This window comes from Rhincodon typus, chromosome 19 (genome assembly GCF_021869965.1).
Source record: "Rhincodon typus isolate 14 chromosome 19, sRhiTyp1.1, whole genome shotgun sequence".
Classification (NCBI taxonomy): domain Eukaryota; kingdom Metazoa; phylum Chordata; class Chondrichthyes; order Orectolobiformes; family Rhincodontidae; genus Rhincodon; species Rhincodon typus.
The window spans coordinates 31316636-31342161 of NC_063350.1; the positions used below are offsets into that span (position 1 = coordinate 31316636).

Sequence of the window (25526 nt, forward strand, 5' to 3'; positions counted from 1 at the left end):
TAGTTTGATTAGTAATGTTGTGGTTGACACAAAGATTTGGGAAGCTGGGGGTATTGAGGAGGATTGCCAGAGGATACAGCAGGATATAGATAAGCTGGAGACTTGGGCAGAGAAATGGTAGATGAGTTTAATCCAGACAAATGCAAGATGATGTATTTTGGAAGATCTAATGCAGGAGGGAAGTATACAGTAAATGGCAGAATCCTTAGTCGCATCAACATGGAGGGATCTAGGCCTAAAGTTTCCTGAAAGTGGCAACACAAGTGAATAAGGTGGTCAAGAAGGCATACGGCATGCTTACCTTCATTGGTTGGGACATAGATAAAAATTGGCAAGTCATGTTGCAGTTACATAAATTTTAGTTAGGCCGCATTTGGATTATTGTGTACAGTTCAGGTCGCCACGTGATCAGAATGATGTGGAGGCTTTGGAGATGGTGCAGAAGCACTTTATCAGGATGTTGCCTGGTTTGGAGGGTATTAACTATAAGAAGCAATTGGACAAACTTGGTTTGTTTTCACTAGAACATCAAAGGATGTGGACGACCTGATAGAAGTTTACAAAATTGAGAGGCATGGCTAGTCGGAGTCTTTTTCCCAGGATAGAAATGTCAATTTCTAGGGGACATAGGTTTACAATAAAAGAGAGTAAAGTTTATGGAAGATGTGAGAGGAAAGTTTTTATTTACACAAGGTGGTAAGTGACTGGAATGTGCTGCCAGAGGAAGTGGTGGAGGCAGATACAATAACCATGTTTTAAGAGGCATCTTAACAGATATATGAATGGGCAGGGAATGAAGGAGTACGGAATGTGTAGAAGCAAAAGGTTTTTAGTTTAGAAAGGCATCATGTGTCATCGCAGTCTTCGTCGGCCAAAGGGCCTGTTCTTATACTGTATGGTTGTTCTTCTTTGTCCTGTCTTTCATTTGATTTTATAGTGTTCTGTCGTACCCCAGTATTTTTTTCTCTCTGTTCTTTATAAAAACTGGACCTCAATTTAAGGATTGAAAGTTGGCAACAGTAGCAAAAGGGTAAGGAAGGAATTGATTTATTTACAAATCTACTGGAATCTTGTGAAAAAGTAACTAACACGGTCAGCGATGATAATCCAGTAGAAACATTAATTTGAATTTTCAAAAAGCCTATGAGAAAAAATGTCCTCATGTAATACTAGTGCAGAAGTTTTGGATTCAGGTCATAGTTGACATTCTATCCAACTGGACCAAGTACTAGTTTACCAACAGACAATAGACTTTTTTTTTAAAAAGAACCACTCTTGGTTTTGTGGGCATTGCTGACCATCATTTATTGCCTATCCTTAGTTGAGAAAGTGCAGGCAAACAGCCTTCTTGAATTGCTGCAGTCCATGTGCTGTCCGTTGACCCCTCCCCCCACCTCCAAAAGCCATTAGGAAGGGAATTCCAGGATTCTGACCCAGTGTCACTGAAGGAACAAGGATATATTTCCAAGTCAGGGCGGTGAGTGGCTTGAAGGGGAACTTGCAGGTGGTATTGTTCTCAAATATCTGCTGCCCTTTGTCGTTCTAGATGGAAGGTGCTTCTCATAACCTTTTAGTGAATTTCTGCAGTGCATCTTTTATGTAGTACGCTCCACCACCTGCACTCGGTATCAACAGAGTGACTGAAGATTTGTGGATGTGGTGCCAATCAAACTGGCTGCTTTGTCCTGGATGGTGCCAAGCTTCTTGAGCATTGTTGGAGCTGCAACCATCCACGCAAGTGGGGAGTATTCCATCGCACTCCTGACTTGTGCCTTGTAGATGGTGAACAGGCTTTGGTCAATCAGGTGAGTTTTATGAGCTGCAGTATTCGTAGCCTCTGACCTGCTCTTGTAACCACCGTATTTTTATGGCGAGTCCAGTGAATAAATAGAAAACAGCCTGAAAAGAGAGAAATAATTACAATACTCGACGAGTCCTCTTCTTAAATCCCTGCAGTTTACAGTAGTTGCAAGTGACAATGAAGAATGTTTCTGTAATATTAATATGTTCTTGAAATTCTTTGAGGGTTGATACGGGTAAACAGCTTGTTTTCAGATATGTTGCACAGCACCTGAGATACGGTGAGTGTTTTTTTTATGGAAGGTAAGCATTTGCAAAGACAAATTTGTGATGCACATAATTGTTTCTAAGAGTAAATATGGGTTCTGTATTTTGAATCAGTAATTATAGAACTTCTGTATGTGGACTTTGAAATTCATATGATGAGCTGAGCTCGTTTGCTGTCCAATATTGAGCTAACGATAGCATGACTTGAGGATCAGAAACATTCAATCCTTGTAAATATGACCAAATGCTCCAGTTAATGAAACATGGCTGAAAAGAACTGTAGTGACATGAAACTAATTATAAATGAGCTGGTTTATTTTACTTGGAAACAGAATGAACATCAGAAATTTTTTTTTAGTGAAAGGCTAAACACATTGCATTAATCGTCCCTGTCTCATGGACCTTAGAAAGAGAGAGCTCTCCATCTTGCCCTAATTATTCTATATTCCCAACAGACCGCCTTCTCAAAGGAATTAGATGAGACACCTCGTACCTTTCAGCTCTTTTGATGCAAGGGTTAGCTGATCTTCTGGGTGATGCCCACAATGCAAAATAAATGTTTGGTAAAAGCTCACTTTTCTGGTGGCTTATTCATCTGTTCTTTCAACTCATTGTCCTAATCATTCAAAAGGTGTTCAATAAGACACTGTATATAAGCCTGCTTGATAAGACAAGAGTCCATGGTGCTGAGGTAATGTATTAATATAATTAACTGATAGTAGACAGAGTTAATTAATTGAAAAACATTATTTTAACTAATTGAATACCACAGGGATAAACACAATTACTTGCAATTTTTTGATGGCTTTGATGGAAGCAAGTGTCAAGTTTGCAGATAATACAGAAATAGATAGGAAGCCAAGAAGTGAGGATGACACAATGAATCCATATGTATAGCATTAGTGAGTGGGCAACAACTTGGCAGATGTAACGTGAGATAATGCATTTAGAATAGAAGAGCTGAATATGATTATAATGGGGAAAGACTGTAAAAAGCCGCTGAACAGAGGAATTTGGTGGTGATTGTGCATGAATCAGAAAAAGCTAGCATCCACATTCAAGTAATATACAAGGCAAACAGAGTATTAAAATGGGATAGTCTTGTTAAAATTAAACAAGACTCCAGTCAGACCATAGCCCCTTATCCAAGGAAAGATATACTGGCATTAGAGGTGATCAGAGAAGGTTCACTAAATTGACTGTGGATATGCAGGGATTTTCTTATGATGAAAAATTGGTCTCGTACTCTTAGTTTAAAGGACTAAGAGGGGACCTTATCAAAATGCAAGATTATCAGGGAAATTGACAGGATAATGCAGAGAGGCAGTTTCCCTTGTTGGAGAATCTAGGACCAGAGGATTACCCTTTTGAGACAGATATGGATAATTTTCTCAGAGGTGAATCAGTGGAATGCTTTACCGTGGAGGACTTTTCAGTATATTTACAGCCAAGATAGAAAATTTTTAATCAGTAAGGGAACTGAAGGTTATGGAGATAAGGCAGGAATGTGGAGTTGAGGTTTGCCTGATCAGCCATGAACTCATTGAATGGTGAGGCAGACTCAATGGGCTACATAACCAAATGGCCTTGCATCCTATGGCCTCACGGTCTTTGTGATCTTAATTAACACTCCTGGAATGAATTGTTTCTTACCAGGAAATAACGCTTTGTAAGCTGATTTGACTTTATATGAGTAACAAATGGGCCAGAATTTACTCTAACAGCTAGAAATACAGCCCTTGCCCATTGGAATTCCATGAACTTCTGTACAGCAAGCCACTGCGAAAGTAGTACTGAAAAGGTACAACACCCTCTGCAGGGCACCGGGGACCTTTCTTAAGAGGGCAAGAGCTTCGTTTTTTTCCTAATTGATCAGATTGAAACATTCTTAATGAGCAGCTCAAAGTCTGAACGAGGACTGTAAATTAGAATGTTGAATTGAATGTCAGATCAGTCAAAAACAACGGAGAAGGCAAGATTGGATTGAAAAATGTTATTTAAATAAGTATTTATTTTCTTCTCTTAAACCCACAATTAAAAATGGGATCAGAAAGATTGGCACTTAAAACTAATAAAATTTAATTTTGAATGTCAAAGAGATTGTTTGACAACAATTAAGACTTCCAGGCGTTAAAAAGGGTACTTGCCTGAAATAGATAAGCCTTAATATTCTGTAGTGAGTTTCGTCTCTGCTTGTTAAATACATTTGAACGAGGAGTCAGTCAGTGAGGGCGTAATTTTCAATCAACCTCCGGGAGTCGTAGCTTCTGGATTTTGCAGTTAAATGCACATCTGTACTTGCTCAAAGTTGCTATTTGATTTGCACAGAAATAATAGTGTTATTAGCATTGATACTACTTTTACAGTTAGTTCAGTGCTGGGATCCTAGCTGTTCACAATATACATTAAAAAGTTGTATGAAGGAATTGAATACAATATTTCCAAATTTGCAGATGACACTAAGCTGGGTGGCAATGCGTGCTGTGAGGACGATGCTAAGAGGCTGCAAGGTGACTTGGAAACACTGGCTGAATGGGCGAATATTTGGCAAATGCAATATAATGTGGATAAACGTGAAATTATCCACTTTGGTCACAAAAACAGGAAGGCAGATTATTATGTGAATGCTGGCAATTTAGGAAAAGATAAGGTGCAACGAGACCTGGATGTCATGGTGAAATTATTGAGGCAATTGTTAGTAAAAACAAAAAAGTATCTTTTAAGACATTGGATTACAAGTTATCAAAGTTATATTGATATTGCATGCACAGATCAATGGTGAGGCCAAATGAACTCATTTTAATGGAGAAAAACTGACAGGAGGCATGTTTGATCCAGATCTTCATAATGAAATCTACAGAGAAGGGTAAATTCAACAAGCTATTTTCTTTTCAACCATGAGCATGGGTCTAGAATACAAAGAAGGAAAATTCACAACGTGTCGAGCAGTTATTCAGAAATCATCATTTCCTTCTGCCCCTACAGGATAGTTGTTCAAAACCAGTCCCTGGAGAGAGGTGATAATTTGGTATAAATGGACACCTTTAAAAGAAACTGAATCAATATAATTTGTGAAAATTTTGAGTGCTAGATATCAACAATACTCAGTGATTTTCTTCCAGGAAGGTGGAAAAGAAATGCAGCTTCATCAAAGCAGCATTTCAACAAGGAGTGTGGAAGAGATTCTATCCTGAAATAATTAGATATTGACTTTGGATGGAGAAGTATTGATAGACAAGTATCCTTTCTCATCCGAGATTTTCTTGTACGTTCTTTATTTCAAAAGTTACTGTTATAATAATCTTAATGCAGTTTCATTTGTTTAGAATATCTTTGTTAATATCCTTTGATGTTATAATGACGTGTATTGATCTTGCCATCCTGTGTGCCAGAAACCTGAGTTAATTCTCAATAAGCCATCAAATAGATGTTGTGTTTTGTACTCCTGTTATGTTCTATCACTACAATTGGTCATTTCCTTACACATCATTGAATGTTTCACAAATACACAGATATGCAAATATCAATATTCAGAATGGAGAATTCTGTATCCAGATACAATTACAGCTGTCTGTCTGTATCTGTTCTACCTCAGTACATCTCTAAATACCTTTGATTATCTAAATTTCTCTACCTATCTCACTAGCTATTTCACTATCTCATTTATGTATTTCACCATCTAACTTCGTTGTTTAACTATCTCTCACTATCTGTCTATCTATATGTAAGTACTTCTCTGTTGAATTCAACAGCAACTATTATGTAGCTAATACCTTTCAGTTTCTGTCTATGTATGTTCATTCTTAATGTCTACATGGCAGTGCTGGAAAAACTGATCTAAAGAAATCAAAAAATTATGCTTAATTTCGCCTGTAATTTTCTGGTTTGGGGATTGATTTTAACCCCATCTTCAAAAGCAAAACTGAACCAGACAAGTGTCCAACATGACAGCAAGGCAAGTCAACTCATTTCCTACAACCAGCCACCCATAATCCCATCCAGCACCATCTTAATTTGCCTGAATTGAGGTAGAGGAAGATTGGCTGTCCCAGAGGAACTGGAATGTAATTTAAGTGGCCATTGTGCCTCCAACTCAGCAGCTACATCCTGGCTAAGGACATCAACCTTGTTAGCTTTAGGCTGCAGTCAGATGAAGTCTCCTAAAGCATCTGTACCACCAATTTCCTCTCCTGTGTTAAAATCGAGACTGGTCTTAAGCTGGATTGTTGGGTAAAATTCTTGATTCTGTATACAGGGAGTAATTAGTGAACACTTAAAAATTCATGGGCTAATTGGTAATGGACAGGATGGCTTTGTGAAAGGCAAGTCATGGAAGATTAGTGTTGACCATTTTTTGGTAGCATATTCTATAGGAAATACATGGAGGTAATTCAGTTGATGTGAGAAATATGCATTTTCAGAAGGCACATAAAATAAGTTGAAAATTGAAACATATGGTGTGAAAGAGAATGTAACTATATAAAGTGAGTGAATGCTAGAGCACAGATATCACAGTAGGATTAAATGAATGTATTTGAATTGACAGGATGTAAATACTGGTACCCCATTGAGATCTATGCTAAAACCTCTGTTCTCTCTATTTATATAAATAATTTAGGCATAGGCACAAGTTTTATGATGACACAAAATTAGTTGTCATGGTAAACTGAAGAAATAATGCAAGCAAATGCAGAATGGCATCAACATGTTGGCAGAGTGGGCAGTGCACACAATTTAATGAAATGTGTAGCATTAGCTTTTGATAAAACAACAGTGAGAAGGGGGAAAGTTCTAAATGTTAATTTTGTGAAGAGAGCAGAGAAACAAAAATCTAGGTCCGCACATACAGTGATATTAAAAATTAGTGTCATAAACGTAATCAAAAATGCAAAGAATCTAATATCACTCTAAATCCAATTTATAGAAATCTTTAAGATTAATTGTGTTTTTAAAATTACATCTGCAGTACCCCCAGCTATAATTATGCACCCAATCCAGACAAGCACTGGATCATGAGATATACTGGCCCAATGAAACCTATCCACATGGAATTCACTAATATGCTACAGAGGAAGCGCCTGCAGACTTTAATGTCCGTGGATGAATCGATGGAAAAGGTATGTTTTTGGTGAAATTATAAATGCATTAATATTGAAACATTTTGATTTTTCTTGAACATACAGGTATCCTGAAAATTTCCAACTCAAATTACATTAGATATTTAACCGCCCCCAAACAAGCGCTGTCATTGTTATGACACAGGCAAATTGTTCACACATGCAAGAAAGAGAGAGCATTCCTATAAATATTTTGCAAAATTGGATCAAGTGATCCATCATGTCACCTTTCTTACCCCTCCCCCACCTTTGGGATCGTCTGCTTGCCACCCAACACTTCATCCCATGAATGAATCACTCTGCAGATGAAGATGAGAATCTTCAAGACCAAAAGTTTTATTTGTTTGGTATCATTTTACATCAATAGGTACATTAGGAACATAGATAGCAGGAACAGCCGATGCAAGAGAATCTGAGATAACAAGGTGTAGAGCTGGTGAACAGAGCAGGCCAAGCAGCATCAGAGGAGCAGGAAAGCTGACGTTTCGGGTCTGAACCCTTCTTCAGAAAGGGTCCAGACCCGAAATGTCAGCTTTCCTGCTTCTCTGATGCTGCTTGGCCTGCTGTGTTCATCCAGCTCTACACCTTTTTATCTTACATTAGGAACATAGTTCCCTCTTGACTTTAGTAATTAAGCACCAGAAGTTTATTTAAATCTGTACTCCCATTAAATGTTTTACGCGAACATTCTTTAAAATGATTGTTATATTGCAAAATAAGAGTCCAGCATTGAATAGTACTGCTTGGACAAATCATTCCAACAGGAGACTCTGTGGATAAATTATATACATTCATAGCATACTGCACTGTTGTTACCTCTAACAAATATCACCACTGGATAAGCATTTTTTTTTCCACAAAGTATCACAAGTCCTATTCCCACTGTGACACATTTCCATGAAGTAGAACAAGAATGATAAAATCATTGTGGTTGGCATTATTCCGTGAGAGAGGAAGGATGAACTGATCTATTTGATGTCTGGAGGAGCAGATCAGGTAACTGCAAACATGACATCAGCCCTAATCTCTCTTCTATTTTATGAAGCATTGATCTTCCAAGCTAAGGGAAAATAACCACATTATAGTTGCCAGTGCAATTGCCAGCAAAAAAATGTACAGAGATCCCTGTACAGTGGATTTGGCAATGTAAAGACCAGCTTAATTTAACTGTCTGAGGCAAACCCTTGATTATTTTGCAATATTATAGGCTGACACTGAGGGAATGTGAGAAATAGCTGCTGCTGCAGGATTCTCATTCCTGCCTCTGTCTAACAGCCAGACACAAGCTCCAGCTGACATCATGTGGCTGTCCTGACTCAGAAGATCTGACAAATGCTTTGCACCTGAAACATAGACAGTCTGTTCATTACAGCTGCTGATTGACCTGCTGCAGGCATCCAACTTTTCTGTATTTGTTTTACAACTTAATTGATTAGCAATTATATTTGGAAACTTAATGTAATAATCAGATTCTTTTATATACTCTGCTTGCTGAGCTTGTCCATCTGTGCTGCCAATATAACTTATTTTAACAAGTGCATTGTTCCATTAGAAATCACCTTAATTGGGGAAATAAAACCTCTGAGGTTCTTGTGGGGCTGTGGTAGTGACCCTCTATCTGAGCTAAGAGACCTGGGTTCAAATCCCACCTGCTCCAAAGGCGTGGAATAATATCTCTGAACACGTTGATTAGAATTTTTTTTAAACAGTGGAATTATACCTTGGTAATTGTTTTCATCAAGAAAATATCTTTTTTGCTTGAAAATAGACAATAACTTTCTATGAAACAAGCTTACATAAGAAGTAGTTAAGAATTCTGACCAAAAGAAAGGATGAGTGTTAGATTGTCCTAAAACTATTCCGTGGATCATCACATATGCTTGATTAACTAATGTCTGTTGATTACAATGCAGGCAGCTGCCATCCTTGTACTGCTTGCAATACTTCAGTCATTTCAGCATCAAACTAGTGCTAACCATGTTGCTGTTTAATCAAATATATCAGCAGCAATATCGTGAGTGGCTAACAACAAATTCACATTGCGAACCATTAGCTTGGATACTGACACTGCATATTTTTGAGTATGGTTAATTATGAGATCTGCATACAGCAAGACACTGGTTGCAAGTGATCTGCAGATGGAGCAGGGCACAGGGACAGCATAGGTGACAGTTCCCTGGATGGCAAGGTTCTGCTGCAGAGAATTCAGCTGAGCAGCCTACAGTAAAAGGCTAATGGGTATGCACAATTAAATAATTGCTACTTTGGGAAGCCTGTCAGAACCTGTAGTCATTAATGAGTATGGAGGAGTACAGCACCAATTTCTACAAGGTTTTGCAGAGAACCTGGAGCCCCTCATTCCATTGTAGATGTGGTAGCCAACTCGATTCACGTAGTTGCAGACCCAACTGTGATGCAGTGTACAAGGGCTGATTTGGGGGCTTCCATTGAAACTCAACCTCCTCATGTTGCAGTGCATGGTCACTTGCTGTCACTGCAGGCTTAGATTGCTGCCATCGTGGCTGTGAATTACACTGTGCAAAATGATTTTCAGCATCGCAGCAGAGTAGTTAATCCCATAGTAACTAGGATTGTTGAGGTATGACTCTGGGATGGTAATTCCTTAGAGCACAAATCTGATTTCCTCATCAAGAAATCAGAATTCATCCTCCATGCTTGCTACTTTGCCAGTGCCTCCGTTGCTGCCTGTCAGCCAGTTAGCCCAAACTGTTAGTGCTCATGCTGATATGGTGCAGTGTGCAGCCACATCTTCTGAGGCTATGACCTCTTATCATTAATCACAAAGGACACTGCATAGGAATAATAGAAACAGCAAAGATGCACAGAAGACAGGCTCTAAGAAAGTGCTCAAAAGTGAATAATTGGCTTTTTTCTGCATTTGTAACCTTCCTGTATAATATGGTACAGAACTGTGCATTATACTCTAGCTATGTCTTATTTACATTTAATATAGTTCTAGCATAATCTCTATCCTCTTGTTGTTAGCTGAAGTATTGAGTATAGGAAAGAATTTCATAAATGCCTCCTTTACCCATCATATCTGCCTGGCTTGTTACTTTCTGGAATCTCTGTGCAAGCTTGCCAAGGTCTCTGTTATTTGAGGCTTAACATTCACTGTCTGCAAAAGGATATGCATACAGTCATTGACATCCTTCAACCTATGGAAATGTGCGATCCTGGTGAAGTTACATACTCACTCTGTCCACTTCTTGGCAAATAGCAATGAAATTTAGTTAGCCCTCATTAAGAAGAGGCCCTCATTAAGAAGAGACCCTCAGTCACTTCACTTATGCATTTGCTGACAACATACTTTGAATTATTACAAATATCTCCAAATCCTCTGTGTCAGGACTCAGACATGCACATATTCTTGTTCATGGTCACCTTTACAGTCACCAGCAATGTCATTCTTGTTATGCCTTATGGCAGCAGCAGATATAAAATTTCACTTGGGACATCCAAAATGACATTTCACAGATGGTTCCTCACTGATGGTGAGGTAGAAAAAATACTAACCGACTCTGAGATATGGTGTTCTGATGAGAGCCATTTCCTTCCTTCCTCTCTGCTTAGCCTCCATTCGTTCTCCAAGTCATGCTGCATTCTAAGGGGGAATGCCTACTCGTGTGTCCATTGTCTGGGAGCAACAGGTTTATGCAAAAATCTTGGTCATTAAAAATTGTCTTAAGAACCTGTCTTGCAATTTACTGTTGGATTTTGGCATCGTAGAAAGTACCAAACACATGTAGAATCAAACAGCAACCAGAATAAATCATTCAGCCACTAAGCTTAATGCAATCTCTAATAAGCACAGGTGGGAGTTGCTTCCTGTTGCTGAATGTGTGGTCAAACTGTACAAGGTTAAGAGAGGATATGAACTGGAATACATGAGTTGGTGTCAGATCAACATCGCTCAGAATCCATCTACTGATTGCACTTCTGGAACAGTTAGGTGCATTCTGCTAATGCCCCCACCTCACAAAGATACAGATGGACCTGGCTGAAATTTTGAAAGTCTAAAGCATTCATAACACTCATTAAAAACAGGAACAAGTAAACCTAATTTATCACTCTTAAGACTTATTTCTGACAGGAAATTATTGCTTTGGGTTTCTTTAATGACTTAGAGCCCAGAAATGAGAAGAAAGTTTCTGGAGTCACAGAATCAGTGTGATAAGGAATTAGAAGTTGTGCTGAGGGGTTTATTCACAGTGGCTGAAAGCATGGTGGAGTCTGTTTCCAACATTTGTGGTATCATATTGCCCTCTGCATTATATTTTTGTGATAATGGCAACTCCAACAGAATTCCTCACAACAGAATTGCACATTGAAACAAATTTTAGCTTTGATGGAAGCCCAAGTCATTGTCACACAGATTTTAGGTTCAAACCATCAGCTTGGAGAGGCAGATCTCCCCTTTGGACAGCTTGATGGAGCAACTAGGTAGGGCTTCCCATGAGGTTGTACATTTTCTGCTGTATTCCCTTTCTTAGTTCAGTGATAAACTCTAACTCCATCCAGTGGCAGCTATGCAATGTGATTGGCATTTTCCAACGCCTCTCATTATGTCTGCATATTTGTTCCATCACCACTGCGTCAATTAGTATCCAACACAGTGCCAGAAAGTCAGCTGGACCTGAATTTCTCACCACAATTCCAAATGCAGCAGTCTGCAGTCAGGCTCTGGGACCTGAGTATCCAAGAATCACCAGCCTTGATTATCTCAAAGGTCCACTGATGAGCAACCATCTGCTCATCTGAAACCATTGAGGGAGCATTTTGGGGGGTAGGGTGAAGAAATGTTCCGTTTATGAAAAGCTCTGTGGATTAAGCAGTTGGGTATCAAGAGATATTAATTCAATCTTTACATCACTTTTTTTTTCCACATTTGGAAATTTGCTGCTTGGTTTCTCTATATTGCAGTTGGTTAGTCTGCAATGGCAGAATCTCACTGATGAATTTAATACAAAAAGAAGGGAATGGTGTAGGATATAATACAAGAACTGTACATGTAGCAGGGCTTCTTGTGCTGTTTAGATGAGTAAGTTGGGTAGGTTAATCGAAGTGTTAATGGATCAGTTGCTTCTGGCTCTCTATTGTTAACACAGATCAATCTAGTATAGTCAAAACGTAACATTGTACTTGAAGGAAATCGAGATTACATTTAAGCAGAGTAACAATAAGTACAGGTAGTAGTACCCACAAATAGATGGTGTAGATTCTCATTACATTTTAATTTTTCACTAACTTAAATATTTACATTGATCTTTCAGCTCTATAACATGCTTGTTGAAACAGGAGAAGTGGACAATACGTACATCATTTACACAGCAGACCATGGCTATCACATTGGACAGTTTGGGCTAGTGAAAGGAAAATCGATGCCCTATGAGATTGATATCCGAGTGCCATTTTTCATGCGGGGTCCCAATGTGGAGCCAGGATCAATGTAAGATAATCTATAATCAAACCTGAATTGAATATAATTATAGCAATTCCAGGAGCCAAAGACCATAAGGTGGATAGTAGCAGTAATTTCATGTTCACTCTTGAGAACTTCTGTTTTAGGTATTTTCCAATCAACCCGTTCAGATGTGAAACTGGGCCTCCTGACCTAGAGATGGGGACACTACCACTACATCACAACAGTCCTAGAAGCTCCATTTTATTTGCATCAACCAATTGAATGAGCAGTAAATGCTGACCCAGCCAGCAATGCCCACAACCCCTGAAAGAATGATATTTATTTTGAGGGGAAGAAATGATTTTTCTGTACATAGCCTAAGTTAACAAACAGTCCATCAGAATCCTAAGAAAATGTTGGTTTGCCAGACATAATTCTTCTATGTGTCCAATTTGAAATCAAGACCTCATCTGAGTTTGAGTTTCAGGTGGATGTTAAAGTTGGCATGTGACTCTAAAGTAGAGTAGGGTAAATAAAGCAATGTTTCAAACTAAAACCGATTCATTGGTCATTCACCTCAGCTTTTTGTGATACGTGTCAAAATGCTGCTATGTTTGTCTAAACAACAGACCCTGTACTGCGGTGTAATTATTCAAATGAGAAGCTTAGAAATGGTAAAATGATAGAAAATGATAATCTTGTTTGAATTCTCATTACAGTATCACATAAATCACAAAACAGGTTTTCTAATAATTGCCTGAAATGAATTCAGTGTGATCTCGCTGACCTGAAAATGTTTTACCAGCTATATTTTTTCATTTTTTGCCAAATGTAAATGACCAGTTTAGTTGACTTTTCTTCGTCCTTGACCATTAAGAAAGGTAGGAATTGCTAGACAGTAAAAATCTGAGATTCATCTGTTGCATAGTACAATAATTAAGTAAAAAGGTGGAATGCTGATTTTCTGTTCAGCCCCCATGTTTAATAATGGTGCAATTTGATGATAATTAGAAATTAAATCAAAACTACAATTCATGTGTCTTACTGTGACTGGATTATTAAAGATTTGCTGTTGTTCTAGTCATTCTAACCCAGGGTAGATAGATAAAAATAGGTACATCCCCTTGAGTTTAAAGATTAAGTCTAATGAGTAAGCTTTTCAGCCAATCCTATACAGGATATTAATTTTAAACAATTTCTTCTTCATATAATATGGAATTACTTGTTTTAATAAGGCAAAATGCTGAAGAGCTAGTGAAAGTAAATGTAGAAAGTCCCTCTCCTCAAATGTATGATGGTTTAAATATTTTTGTCATGAACAAAGGCAAAAGAAATGTTTCTTATACAGCGGAAACCTTGCCCAGAACAGTGAGTGTTAATATCAGAAGGACTGAAGTCATGATGATTTAAAAAAAGTTATCCCAATAAAGATACTTTGTTATTTGTTATTAGTAAGTGCTTCAGTAAAAGCAAAATATGTCTAGAGAAAAGGGAAATCAGCGTGTTAAAGTTCATTCTAAGGGTCTTTTCCGCATGTTAATAGCAGTGTGTTTCCCCAGGGGTTAGTAAATGACCCTTATAGATTAGGAAAGCTTCACCTTTAATCGAAGTCAATTAGTGAATCGTTAGTGAGATGAGTCTTCTACTTCTGTATTAAGAAGAAAATGTACGGGCAATATTTTCCTCTTAGCTGATTCTTACTTTTAAGTGTGCATGCTTTGCAAGGATCAGATAGCCTCTTTAACCATAAGGGTAAAGCTCAAGTTATTCAGGTTCACTATTTGCACTCTGATACTGTGACAATGCCTCAATTTCGAGCCCAATTGTTTTGAATAGATTCAATTTTAATGTTATTCATTCAGTTTAGAATTAACAGGTGATGTACAGATGTAATGATTTCCTGATTCATTGAGCTTTAGGCTGAAAGAGTAGGGATTACTAGTATTATAATTTCTTGAAAAAGTTTTATTTGGTTAATCCAATGACTACCAAAAGCAACTTTAGCTGTTCTAGCAGATCGTTCAGAACTTCTTGACTATTGAATACAGTGGTCAATGCAGAACTATGAATAATTCCTTTTGTTGTTTATTTCCAGAATTCCTCAACTTGTTCTAAATATAGACCTTGCCCCAACAATTTTAGACATTGCCGGTCTGGACATTCCAGCTGACATGGATGGCAAATCCATTCTAAAGCTTTTAGACACCGAAAAACCGGTCAACAGGTGAGAGGACCACAATTTTATATTGACTAAATAAGTCAAATACTGTTTCTACTGTGTAGGATTCTGATAAGCCATTATAGTTTTTCCAGGATTGTTCCTTTGCTCAAAACCTCAAATCAATGAGTCTGAGCTTGATAAACATACTATAGTTACTATTGAGTTACTACATTTATTGCTACATCAAGCAATCTTTTCACCAGCAAAAAAAAGTTAATTAAAACTGGTCACAGCAGGACAATAATTACCAACCACTTTAAGAACATATGATATTGAACATATAAGCATGGGCCTTCAATCAGATCTTTCAAAAAGCACTAACAGATAAGACTTTTTTCCTAGAGTGAGGGAGTCCAAGCATAGGGAGCACAGGTTTAAGGTGAGAGGGGAAAGATTTAAAAAGGACCTGAGGGGTAACTTTTTCACACAGAGGGTGGTGTATAGAATGAGCTGCCAGAGGAAGTGGTGGAGGTGGGTACAATTACAACATTTAAAAAGCATCTGGATAGGAAGGGTTTAGAGGTCAAATGCTGGCAAATGGGAATAGGTCAAATTGGGATAAAAACCAAAAGAACTGCGGATGCTGTAAATCTGGAACAAAAACAGAAGTTGCTGGAAGCTCAGCAGGTCACTGTACCCGAAATGTTAACTCAAATCGGGATGTCTGGTCAGTGTGGACGAGTTGGACCGAAGTTGTCACGCTGCAGGACTCTGACTCTATATGACTATTTGATTGTGGAACTGTATGAAGGAAATTATGTACCATTTATTTATTATCCTGAGCATATAATATTTTGCTATAGAATGTAAGTGTTTAAAAACTGGAGTTTTGGAATAACCATGAGATTTTTCAAAATGCCTGAATTTCAGTTGCATGTATGTCAAAGTTGTGCAATCTCTTTAAGTGTGTCTATTTAGTAGCAACGGTAGTTTGCACACTTGCCAATCAACAATGTACCTCCATTGGTTTCCACACTGACCTTTTGAAAAGTATCTCTGTACTAGTTATTTTAAGAAGTGGTGAATTCCAGTTGTTTTTGCAAGTTTAAGGTATTGGCACTGATTTTGGAGCTGAATACCTCGTGATAAGAACACAGTATTAACAGCAGAGAAATAGCTAACAGTGAAACTGAAGTTTTACGCTTCTTAAAAGAAGTTAAATGGTGTGAGATATAGCTTTCAAGGTGAATAATTATCTTTGTAAGGGGTCTGTCTTAATGTTTCATCATTAGTTTAGGTTCTGTACTTTCTAACCCGTGAAATGTTTGTTTTTCACAATTCTATCTGTTAATTTGTACAACAAATAATTAAGCTTTTTTGTTATTAGGCCACATGTATTAATATCAACACTTGTGTCGATATGTGAACTAATTAAATAATGAGTGCAATGGCATAGCATCTAGCTAAACTGTTACAGTGCAATCATATCTTCCAGGTCCAGGGAACAGCTCAGTTTTTCTGAGCTAATGCAATAGTTGAGCTGGAAATGCTAGAAGCAATAGGTAGATATGGTAGTACCTGTTAGAAAATAGAATTCTTTCAAACTAGTGGAGGTTGGTCCAGGGGTGAGCAGTGTGGGAACATCCCAAAAAATAGACATTAGTTTGGGATCCCAACATGATGTTTCCCTTTTCAGCTTTCACTGGAGTGGTATTAGAGGTGAGCAGGGAGCTCCCTAAGATCTATCGTCCAGATGACTAAGAAATGGCTTGAGGTTGTCAAACCAATTTTGAAGTATTTTAACCTCAAGGTCTAGATTTCCTCGCCAGTGGACATTTTCCTGACTTGTCAGTTACCCACCTGGATCACTGGGGTAATTGCACACCAGGAAGTGAAACTGACAAGCTGAAGAAGCATCAATCAATGAGACTGAAGAGCTGGAGCCATGGCTGTTGAGATCTTACTGTTCTTAGAGAGTGTGTTCACTTCTTGACAGATGATTACCAACTTGGAGGAAATGCCATTCATCTGCAGCTTTATTTCTGTACTGCCAGCCTTCACAGCAGCATGAAAGCACCTTGGGCAGCTAAGCATCCATTGAGAAGAAAGTAGCAGAGCTGCGTTATCCTCGGAGAGAGGAGATGGACACCACAATCCATCAGCAGGCGACAAAGCCGCTCAGCCTAGGATCAACTTTCTTATCATGTTTGAATTTCAGTACCTGGGGAGATCTTCTGTAGTTCTTTGTTGATATCCGCAGACACCAGGAATAAGACCTCTTTCCCAATGGAATGTCGGTTATGCATTGCCAAAGGCCAATAATGTGCCTGCAATTGGAGTGCCACCACTAGCCTCACACTTCGCCTTCCCCACCTTCTAAAGGAAAGGAGGACCTAATTAGTGGAAGATAACAGAAATATGAGTGTGAAGTGGCAATAGGGGATGAGGGTGAGTGAGAATGTTGGCTGTTCAGATGGTGATACGAGGCAGTGTCTGCACAGAGAGGAATGAGTGGACCTGCAAAGTGCATTGTCCTAAGAAAAATCATGTTGGGTAAATCCAAATGTGAAACTTGCCAGCTGAAAGTATTCTGCCACTTTTATTTTTCTTGTCCCCAAGAGGATCCAGGTCATGGATCCTCTTTGTGCATAGTCTCCAGTTTGAAGGAAGCAGTTACCTGATTTAATTGGGCCATAGACTAAATCTATCTATGTCTCCTTGCTTGGAGAAGTTAGTTTTCTCTGTCCATCTTTGGAGAGTTTCCCTCACTGCAGCCCATCAGATCACGCAGATAAGAGAGAGACAAATCCAGGTGTCAGCCTTCCCAGGTCTCAGCACCATTCCAGTCGGTGCCTGCAGTCTAGAAAATCCCAGTTCTACTAAGTTTTTCTAAAAACATGCCCTTCCTTTAGAAACTTTTCTTTAAGAGAACGAGTTTGTCACTCTTTTCACCCTTCAAGTTGGAGGGACAATGGTATTTGTTTCTTGGCTCCCTAGTGAGGAGCAACTGTTGGTCATGCTGGGCAGAGAGTCTTGATGCAAACCTGAAAATGTTTTAGAAACCAATATCCATTTCAAGCCCACCGACTCCCACAGCCACCCAGAATACACCACCTCCCACCCACCTTCCTGCAAAAATGCCATCCCCTATTCCCAATTCCTTCGCCTCTGCCGCATCTGCTCCCAGGATGAGGCATTCCACTCCTGTACATCTCAGATGTCCTTGTTTTTCAAGGACCGCAACATCCCCCCCCCGTCAGTGGTCGAGAACGCCCTCGACCATGTCTCCTGCATTTCCCGCAACTCATTCCTCACACCCACTCCCGGCAATAACAACCAAAAAAGAATTCCCTTCGTCCTCACGTACCACCCCACCAACCTCTGGATCCAACGCATCATCCTCCGACACTTCCGCCATCTGCAATCCGACCCCACCACCTTTTATCTGCTTTCCGGAGGGACCGCTTTCTCCGTGACTCCCTTGTCTGCTTCACACTCCCCTCCAGCCCCACTTCACCCGGCACTTTTCCCTGCAACCGCAGGAAGTGCTACACCTGCCCCTACACCTCCCCCCTCACCCCCATCCCAGGCCCCAAGAAGACTTTCCACATCAAGCAGATGTTCACCTGCACATCTGCCAATGTGGTATACTGCATCCGCTGTACCCGTTGTGGCCACGTCTACATCGGGGAAACCAAGCGGAGGCTTGGGGACTGCTTTGCAAAACACCTACGCTTGGTTCGCACTAAACAACTGCACCTCCCAGTCGCGAACTATTTCAACTCCTCCTCCCATTCCGCAGATGACGTGTCCATCCTGGGCCTCCTGCAGTGCTACAATGATGTTACCCGAAGGTTGCAGGAACAGCACCTCATATTCCGCTTGGGAACCCTGCAGCCCAATGGTATCAATGTGGACTTCACAAGCTTCAAAATCTCCCCTCCCCCTACTGCATCCCAAAACCAGCCCAGCTTGTCCCCGCCTCCCTAACCTGTCCTTCCTCCCACCTATCCCCCCCCCCTCCCACCTCAAGCCCCACCTCCATCTCCTACCTACTAGCCTCATCCCATCCCCTTGACCTGTCCGTCCTCCCTGGACTGACCTATCCCCTCCCTAACTCCCCACCTACACTCACCTTTTACTGGCTCCATCCCCACCTCATTGACCGGTCTGTTTCCTCTCCACCTATCTTCTCCTCCATCCATCTTCTATCCGCCTCCCCCTCTCTCCCTATTTATTTCAGAACCCCCTTCCCCTCCCCCATTTCTGAAGAAGGGTCTAGTCCCAAAATGTCAGCCTTCCTGCTCCTATGATGCTGCTTGGCCTGCTGTGTTCATCCAGCTCTACACCTTGTTATCTCAGATTCTCCTGCATCTGCAGTTCCTACTATCTCTGAAACAATGTTTCAGCCCTTCCAGGAGAGACTATGGTGAGAAGATTCTCCTCAGAATTAAAGTTTCAGAACGATTTTTAACTTTGTTTCTCTCTCCACAGATGCTACTTGACTCACTACTTATTTCCAGCATTTTTATTTCAGATTTCTAACATTTGCACTGTTTTGTTTCCACAACACAATTGTGGATCTTGTATCTAATTGGTTTTCAGATCAGTGGTAATGTTAATTGCTGAATAATCATCACAGGGCTATAGATTAAATCTAGCTAATGGTAATCTAATCTTCACTGAAGCAGGTTAATTTCAATCAGTTACTACTTTGATTGTTCAAATTATAATACGTCTAAAATGGAATGCCAATTGCACTGATAGAACATATAAATATGAGCTCCGTTCAATGATGTAATGATTATTTAATTCTCAGGTTCAATTCAAACAAGAAAACAAAGATTTGGCGAGATTCTTTTCTTGTGGAAAGAGGGTATGTTATTAAAGTCCCCTTTAAGCATAAATATGAATTTTTCTTCAAATTATTATTTTAGTCATTGTGATAGCAAATATTAAATGAGCAGTGTTTTTTTTTATTTTGTTAGTAAACTGCTGCACAAGAGGGATGAACGCAAGAACAGCCAAGAGGAAAATTTCCTACCTAAGCATGAAAGAGTGAAAGATCTTTGCCAGAAGGCAGAATACCAGACACCTTGTGAGCAATTTGGTCAGGTAGGTTTATTCAATACCTGAAGTTGCCAAACTGCATGGCAAAGGCAGTCGAACTGATCAAGTGTTGTAGGCTTCAAAGAACTGCCAAGAATTGTGATTATTTCTACAGTACTTATGTAATCATTTATAAATTACAGTGATTATGTGTAATTAGATTGAAAGGACCATAATATGCAACTGGCACAGCTCAGTTTGAAAGATCTGGCGTGAATGAAAACACAATCATGGGACAGAAGGTTGGACAGTTAGAAAAAGACAGAATTATCAGTATTCTAAGTAGATAATCCCAAGATTTCAGATAAGCACTTCTATGAAAGAGTGCATTCTTTAGATGTTATTTCTGATTATGGCATATTTTATTCTGTCAATTGACATTCACCATTTTATAATATGTAAACTTGGTTTTCAATCCGTTGGGGATTATGAATAATAGCAGCCAGAAAGTCTGAAGATTAAATAGTACTTAGTCATGTTGTAATGTCTAATAGTAGCAATTTAATGTGGTGTGGGTTCTCACCCACTGGAGCCTGCATTGAACCTCCCATGGCCTGTCTTGTTTAGAATCATTAAAAGCTGCCAGATTGAATGAGGAAAACTTCATTTGTCTGGGTTGATTTTGAACTCAATGGAATATTATTTCTAAACAAAGAAAAGTTGTTTAAAGATGTCAAAGTCTACAAAGAATCTTGAGACACGTCCTCAACAAGTTAAGGACATGCAGCCACGCCCAATCCCTGTTCGAGGTAAGTGTCAAAGCCCATGGTTGAGGTGCCACATTGTCCTTTAAGAAAGAGGACAGTATATCAGTAATTATGGTGTAATGAATCGGGTGATATTAGTTTCATGGTTAAATAGCTGGGAATATGTAAACCAAGAGATGTGGATGTGGCTTGTGGTTGTGCTAAGTATAGGCAAGTGAGGTGAAGCTTTGAAAGTGAGCTATGAGTCATAGCTAATATAGACTGTTGGTAACCAAGCGGCAGGGCCTAGTATGTTCAGCAGGCTACTGCAGCAGCTAATAAGGTACGGTATCTAAAAGTACATTTACTAAACTCGTTAGATTAATTCATGTGAAGTCACTGTGAACCTATTGCCTGACTCCATCCAGGTCTCAAGGGCTGGACTGCTATCATTTTCTGTATTGGCTTTTTTTTTAAAACAATACTTTTGCAATGTCTTTCTGGGTGGCCTTCTGGATCCCTGCGGATAGAGGACATTGCTTCTCCACATTGCCTTCTGTAGCATCTAGGATTCTTTGAGGTCTCTGACCCTCTTCCCCCTCCTCTTCTAGCAAGTCAGACAACATCACTTCTCATGTTTGCAGCTAAAATGTAGATTCCTTTTAAGAAGTGCAGAGTGGATTTGAATGATAGCCTCTCCAAATCTTAGGTTTCCTACCCTGTAGTGCAGCTACTTAACAATGTGATTAATGTTGGGCTGCATGCTACAATTGTTCAAGAAAGCAGGCAGCATGAAATTTGTGTACTTCCTACATTGGAAACAGTTGGTGCAGGTTAATTGAGCATCACGATTCCTGTGGTCATTAAATAGAGCAGAACGGCAGTGCTGTTATTGGCTGGCAGCTCTGAAGCGGACTTTCTCCTGGAGAGGGGCTGAAGTCTCTCCTTATAGTAATTAAAGTGCTGTCGCGTAAATGATTAAAGCAGAGCCAGCCAGCCAAGCAGAGGCAAGCTCACTCCAGAAATTTACACTAGGTTACAGGGAACTGAGGAGGATCAAATCCAGCTCCATGTCTTTGACATTTGTAGTCTCAGAACTAATTGTGTTCAGAAATGCTTCCTCAATTTTGATCTGTTATGCACCTACATCCCTTCCAACACTCTGTTAACAAATCCTATCCAAGTTCTGTGCTTTGAGATTATGTGAACTCTTGATGATAATGTGAGTGCCGTGATAGCTCATCAGTTGACCCTCATCATATTGCCGTTTTCCATTTTTGATTATTCACATCCAAGAAAACATGCAGTTGGACGAGAGCATTGTACGGTTTGATCACATCTTGCTTGGTTTTGTGCTATATTCTTGGTTATGTAATTAAGTTTCTGTTAGCCATGTTAATTGTTGTTCTTCCACTTGGAAAATGAAGACAATTCACTTCCAATCCATTTACTTTCATTCTTAGAAATTAAAACTTAATTAAATTTGATTTGGTTCCTGCTCTTTAATAAATCGAAGTGTCAGGTCATATTTGATCACTTTTTAATCACTGTCTTTCAGAAATGTTGCAACTTACATTTCCTGTACATCATACACATCATTTACAATTATTAGGTCAAGATAAACACCATCTCTTATGGCTTCCTTTACAAATTCATAAAGCACCTGTGCATTACATTTATTATCTCCTGATTCTAAATTGTTTGGATTTTGCCAATCAATAGAAGGGTGTTTAATCATTTAACGAAGATCTGTAGCTTGGATTGCGGTTGGAATTGTTGGTTGGTTCGCCGAGCTGACTGGTTTTCATGCAAACATTTCATCTCCCTTCTAGGTGACATTGTCAGTGCTGTGCAGGTTGTCTGAATTAAGAATGAATCTCCCACTAGAATATCCTCAAATACCTGCTCCCAACTGCCTTTTTGTATTTCTTCATTGAGGAAACTGTTCAACTTTTTTGTAACTCTATTTTGTATCCCTTGAGTTAGCTTAGATATTATTTTCCATTAAAGATTTCTGTTAACAATACTGTGTATGTCACTTCCTAATTTCCGTAGGAACCATTATTTTGTCTCCCTATTTAGCATTCTAAATAGTGCTTTTTTTTTTGTATGGTACATATCCTCTGTTGTCTTCCCAAATAGCTATTGTCAATGTGTATGTTTAAAAGTTAAATGTATCAATGTACAGATCTGTACTCCTATTGAGTAGGTACTACCGATAACAATCAGGCCTGGTGAAACATTCTGTTGTTCCTCCCCCAATCCTGTTTAGCCTGTGAATATGAGATAACAAGGTGTAGAGCTGGATGAACACAGCAGGCCAAGCAGAATCAGAGGAGCAGGAAAGCTGATGTTTTGGGCCTAGACCCTCCTTCAGAAATGGGGGAGGGGAAGGGGATTCTGAAATAAATAGGGAGAGAGGGGGAGGTGGATAGAAGATGTGGATAGAGGAGACAGACAGGTCAAAGAGGCGGGGATGGAGCCAGTAAAGGTGAGTGTAGGTGGGGAGTTGGGGAGGTGTTAGGTCAGTCCAGGAAGGATGGACAGGTCAAGGGGGTGGGATGAGGCTAGTAGGTAGGAGATGGAGGTGGGGCTTGAGGAGGGGATAGGTGGGAGGAAGGACAGGTTAGGGAGGTGGGGACAAGCTGGGCTGGTTTTGGGATGCAGTTGGGGGAGGGGAGATTTTGAAGCTTGTGAAGTCCACATTGTCCACATTGATACCTGTCTAGCCTGTGAATGTAATATTTTGACAGCATGCCATTCACTATTGACCTCCTTATACAGAAACACATGTGTGCCCACATGTACGCATGCACATACAGGTATGTATGAAGTGTTATTGATTTCTCATTGTATCGATCCGAACAAATTGTACCACTAATGTGCTTGAGTCTAAAATCAGAATTCTACAACTTTCAAGTAAGGATTCAGAACATGTGCAAGGTTTATTGTGTAAAATCCATTCGGAATAATTTCGATAAGCTTTCTAGTTTAGTTGCAGGATGTTAACTGCGATCCCCTTAGTGAAGAAAGATCAGTCTCAGTCTCCTGATAATGTACAATGTTAAATTTATTCCAGTAATTGTATCACAGATGGTCAAAACAATTCCTTTGGCAATTTTTAGCATAAATTTAAACAAACTATCATGACTTTGCTACGTTAAAGATCACAATCCCAGAAGAGGTGAATGTTACATTTTAAATGTAATTAAATGTTAACATTGTGGCTTCAAAGAATAATTTAAAGCCATAAAGTGGATTATTATGCAAAATGTGCTGCATGCAGTGTGGTGTGTTAATGTTGATGCTGCAGGCTTCTCATTTGCATGAATTCAATTTTGTGGTATTGTTGAAAGTTGTAAAAAGCCACTTCAATTTGATTGTGTACGGTCAGTACGCTTTGTGCTGCACACTTACACCGTGTATATGAAGATACAATAATGGTCACAATATCCTTGGTTTTGATTTAAAGCTAGGAATTACAGTTTTTACCTATTTTTCTAATCCACTTGAGAGATATTATTACACACCTCCAGAGCAGGTGGGACTTGAACCCAGGTCTCTCTGTTCAGGGGCAGGGACACTACCGCTGCACCACAAGAAGGCCGAAACTACTGTTTTTATTACTACATGCACACAGCTATGTTGTTTTATCCAAGGAATGAGCAGATGGCATTTGACTCTTTAGTTCTGAAGAGTCACACTGGACTTCAACGTTAGCTCTAATTTTCTGTACAGATGCTGCCAGATCTACTGAATTTCTCCAATATTGTTTGTTTCAGATTTCCAGCAATTTGCTTTTATTCAAGTATATCTGTTCTTCGCTTTCAGCTCTCAAACGCGTTTATAATTAGCTAAAGTGAGCCATGACTATTTATTGAACTATATGATGTATGAATCAATTAATCAGGGGAAATATAAACATGCAAATACACAATATTTACAGTAATGGCTGTACCTAACAGAAATTTTCCTTTTCAACTATCTCTACTGACTAAATTCTCTCTTTAAACAAATTATCATGGTTTATCACCTAGCAAAAATTACTCTGTAATTGGTAAATCTCAAATCAATGTTAGCATTCTGGAAAATGTGTCAACTGCAATGAAAATTGGGCAATTATAATGCACCTGCAGTAGTGACCCTTCAGCCCTTGTCAAGCAGTTAATGATCATTTAATTGGTATAAATGCTGTGCAGTGCCCACATTTGGAGAGAAATGTGGCAACAAGTTCAAACAATCAGATCACATTCACTGATGAGATTCTGAATGTACTCCTCCCATTTATTATGGAATAGCACAAAGTTTTAGTATCCTTGATGATTTACAAAATGATGAATTACAAAAAAGCCCTAGGGATGCTTAAAATTAAGAAGTTTGATTATTCTTGTCACGAAAGAGGTAGTCAGAAAGCAGAAGGACCACATAAAATAGAAAGCCTTAATGAAAAGCAGAATGGTAAAGTTGTTATGAAGTAGTAGTTTCATCAAATAGAAACATAAGGGAATCGATAACTTGTATATTGCATTGTGCTGAGCCATTGAAATGTTGAGAGATAAGATTGATATAGATATTAGGATGACGTCACTGTTTTTTTTTCTGAAGGTTGGTCTGGTCCAGTTGTTCATCTCCAACAGTATAATTGCTGGGACCCTGAGCTCCATCCTATGTCCAACTAATTCAGAACTACAAGCTTCATATCATACTCCAGCTTGAAAGTCTGTGCATTTAGCTTTTTTTTTCCCCCAGTGTTTAAAGTTGTTTTCAAAGCCATGTGGCCATACAATGCAGTATCTCTGGAATCTCCTGTAGCCCATCAACAATTTCCTCCACACATCATTCCTTAATTCTGGTTGGCAAGGTATCATTATCTACTATCCCCTCATCATCGCACAGGATTCACAGAGCTTAAGTGCTTTCCCTCCATCTCGCTTTCCCTCCATCTCGCTTTCCCTCCATCT

At 39.3% G+C, this 25526-nt stretch overlaps 1 protein-coding gene across 1 annotated transcript in view; it reads left to right on the forward strand.

Moving 5' to 3' along the window:
* LOC109928319 (extracellular sulfatase Sulf-2-like) overlaps positions 1-25526 on the forward strand; it is a 299004-nt gene that overhangs the window by 236339 nt on the left and 37139 nt on the right. The window contains exons 7-11 of the mRNA XM_048608567.1: positions 7034-7184; positions 12479-12654; positions 14705-14833; positions 19590-19646; positions 19759-19885. Of these exons, the coding sequence (XP_048464524.1) occupies positions 7034-7184; positions 12479-12654; positions 14705-14833; positions 19590-19646; positions 19759-19885 (640 nt within the window). The remainder of the gene's footprint in view (positions 1-7033; positions 7185-12478; positions 12655-14704; positions 14834-19589; positions 19647-19758; positions 19886-25526) is intronic.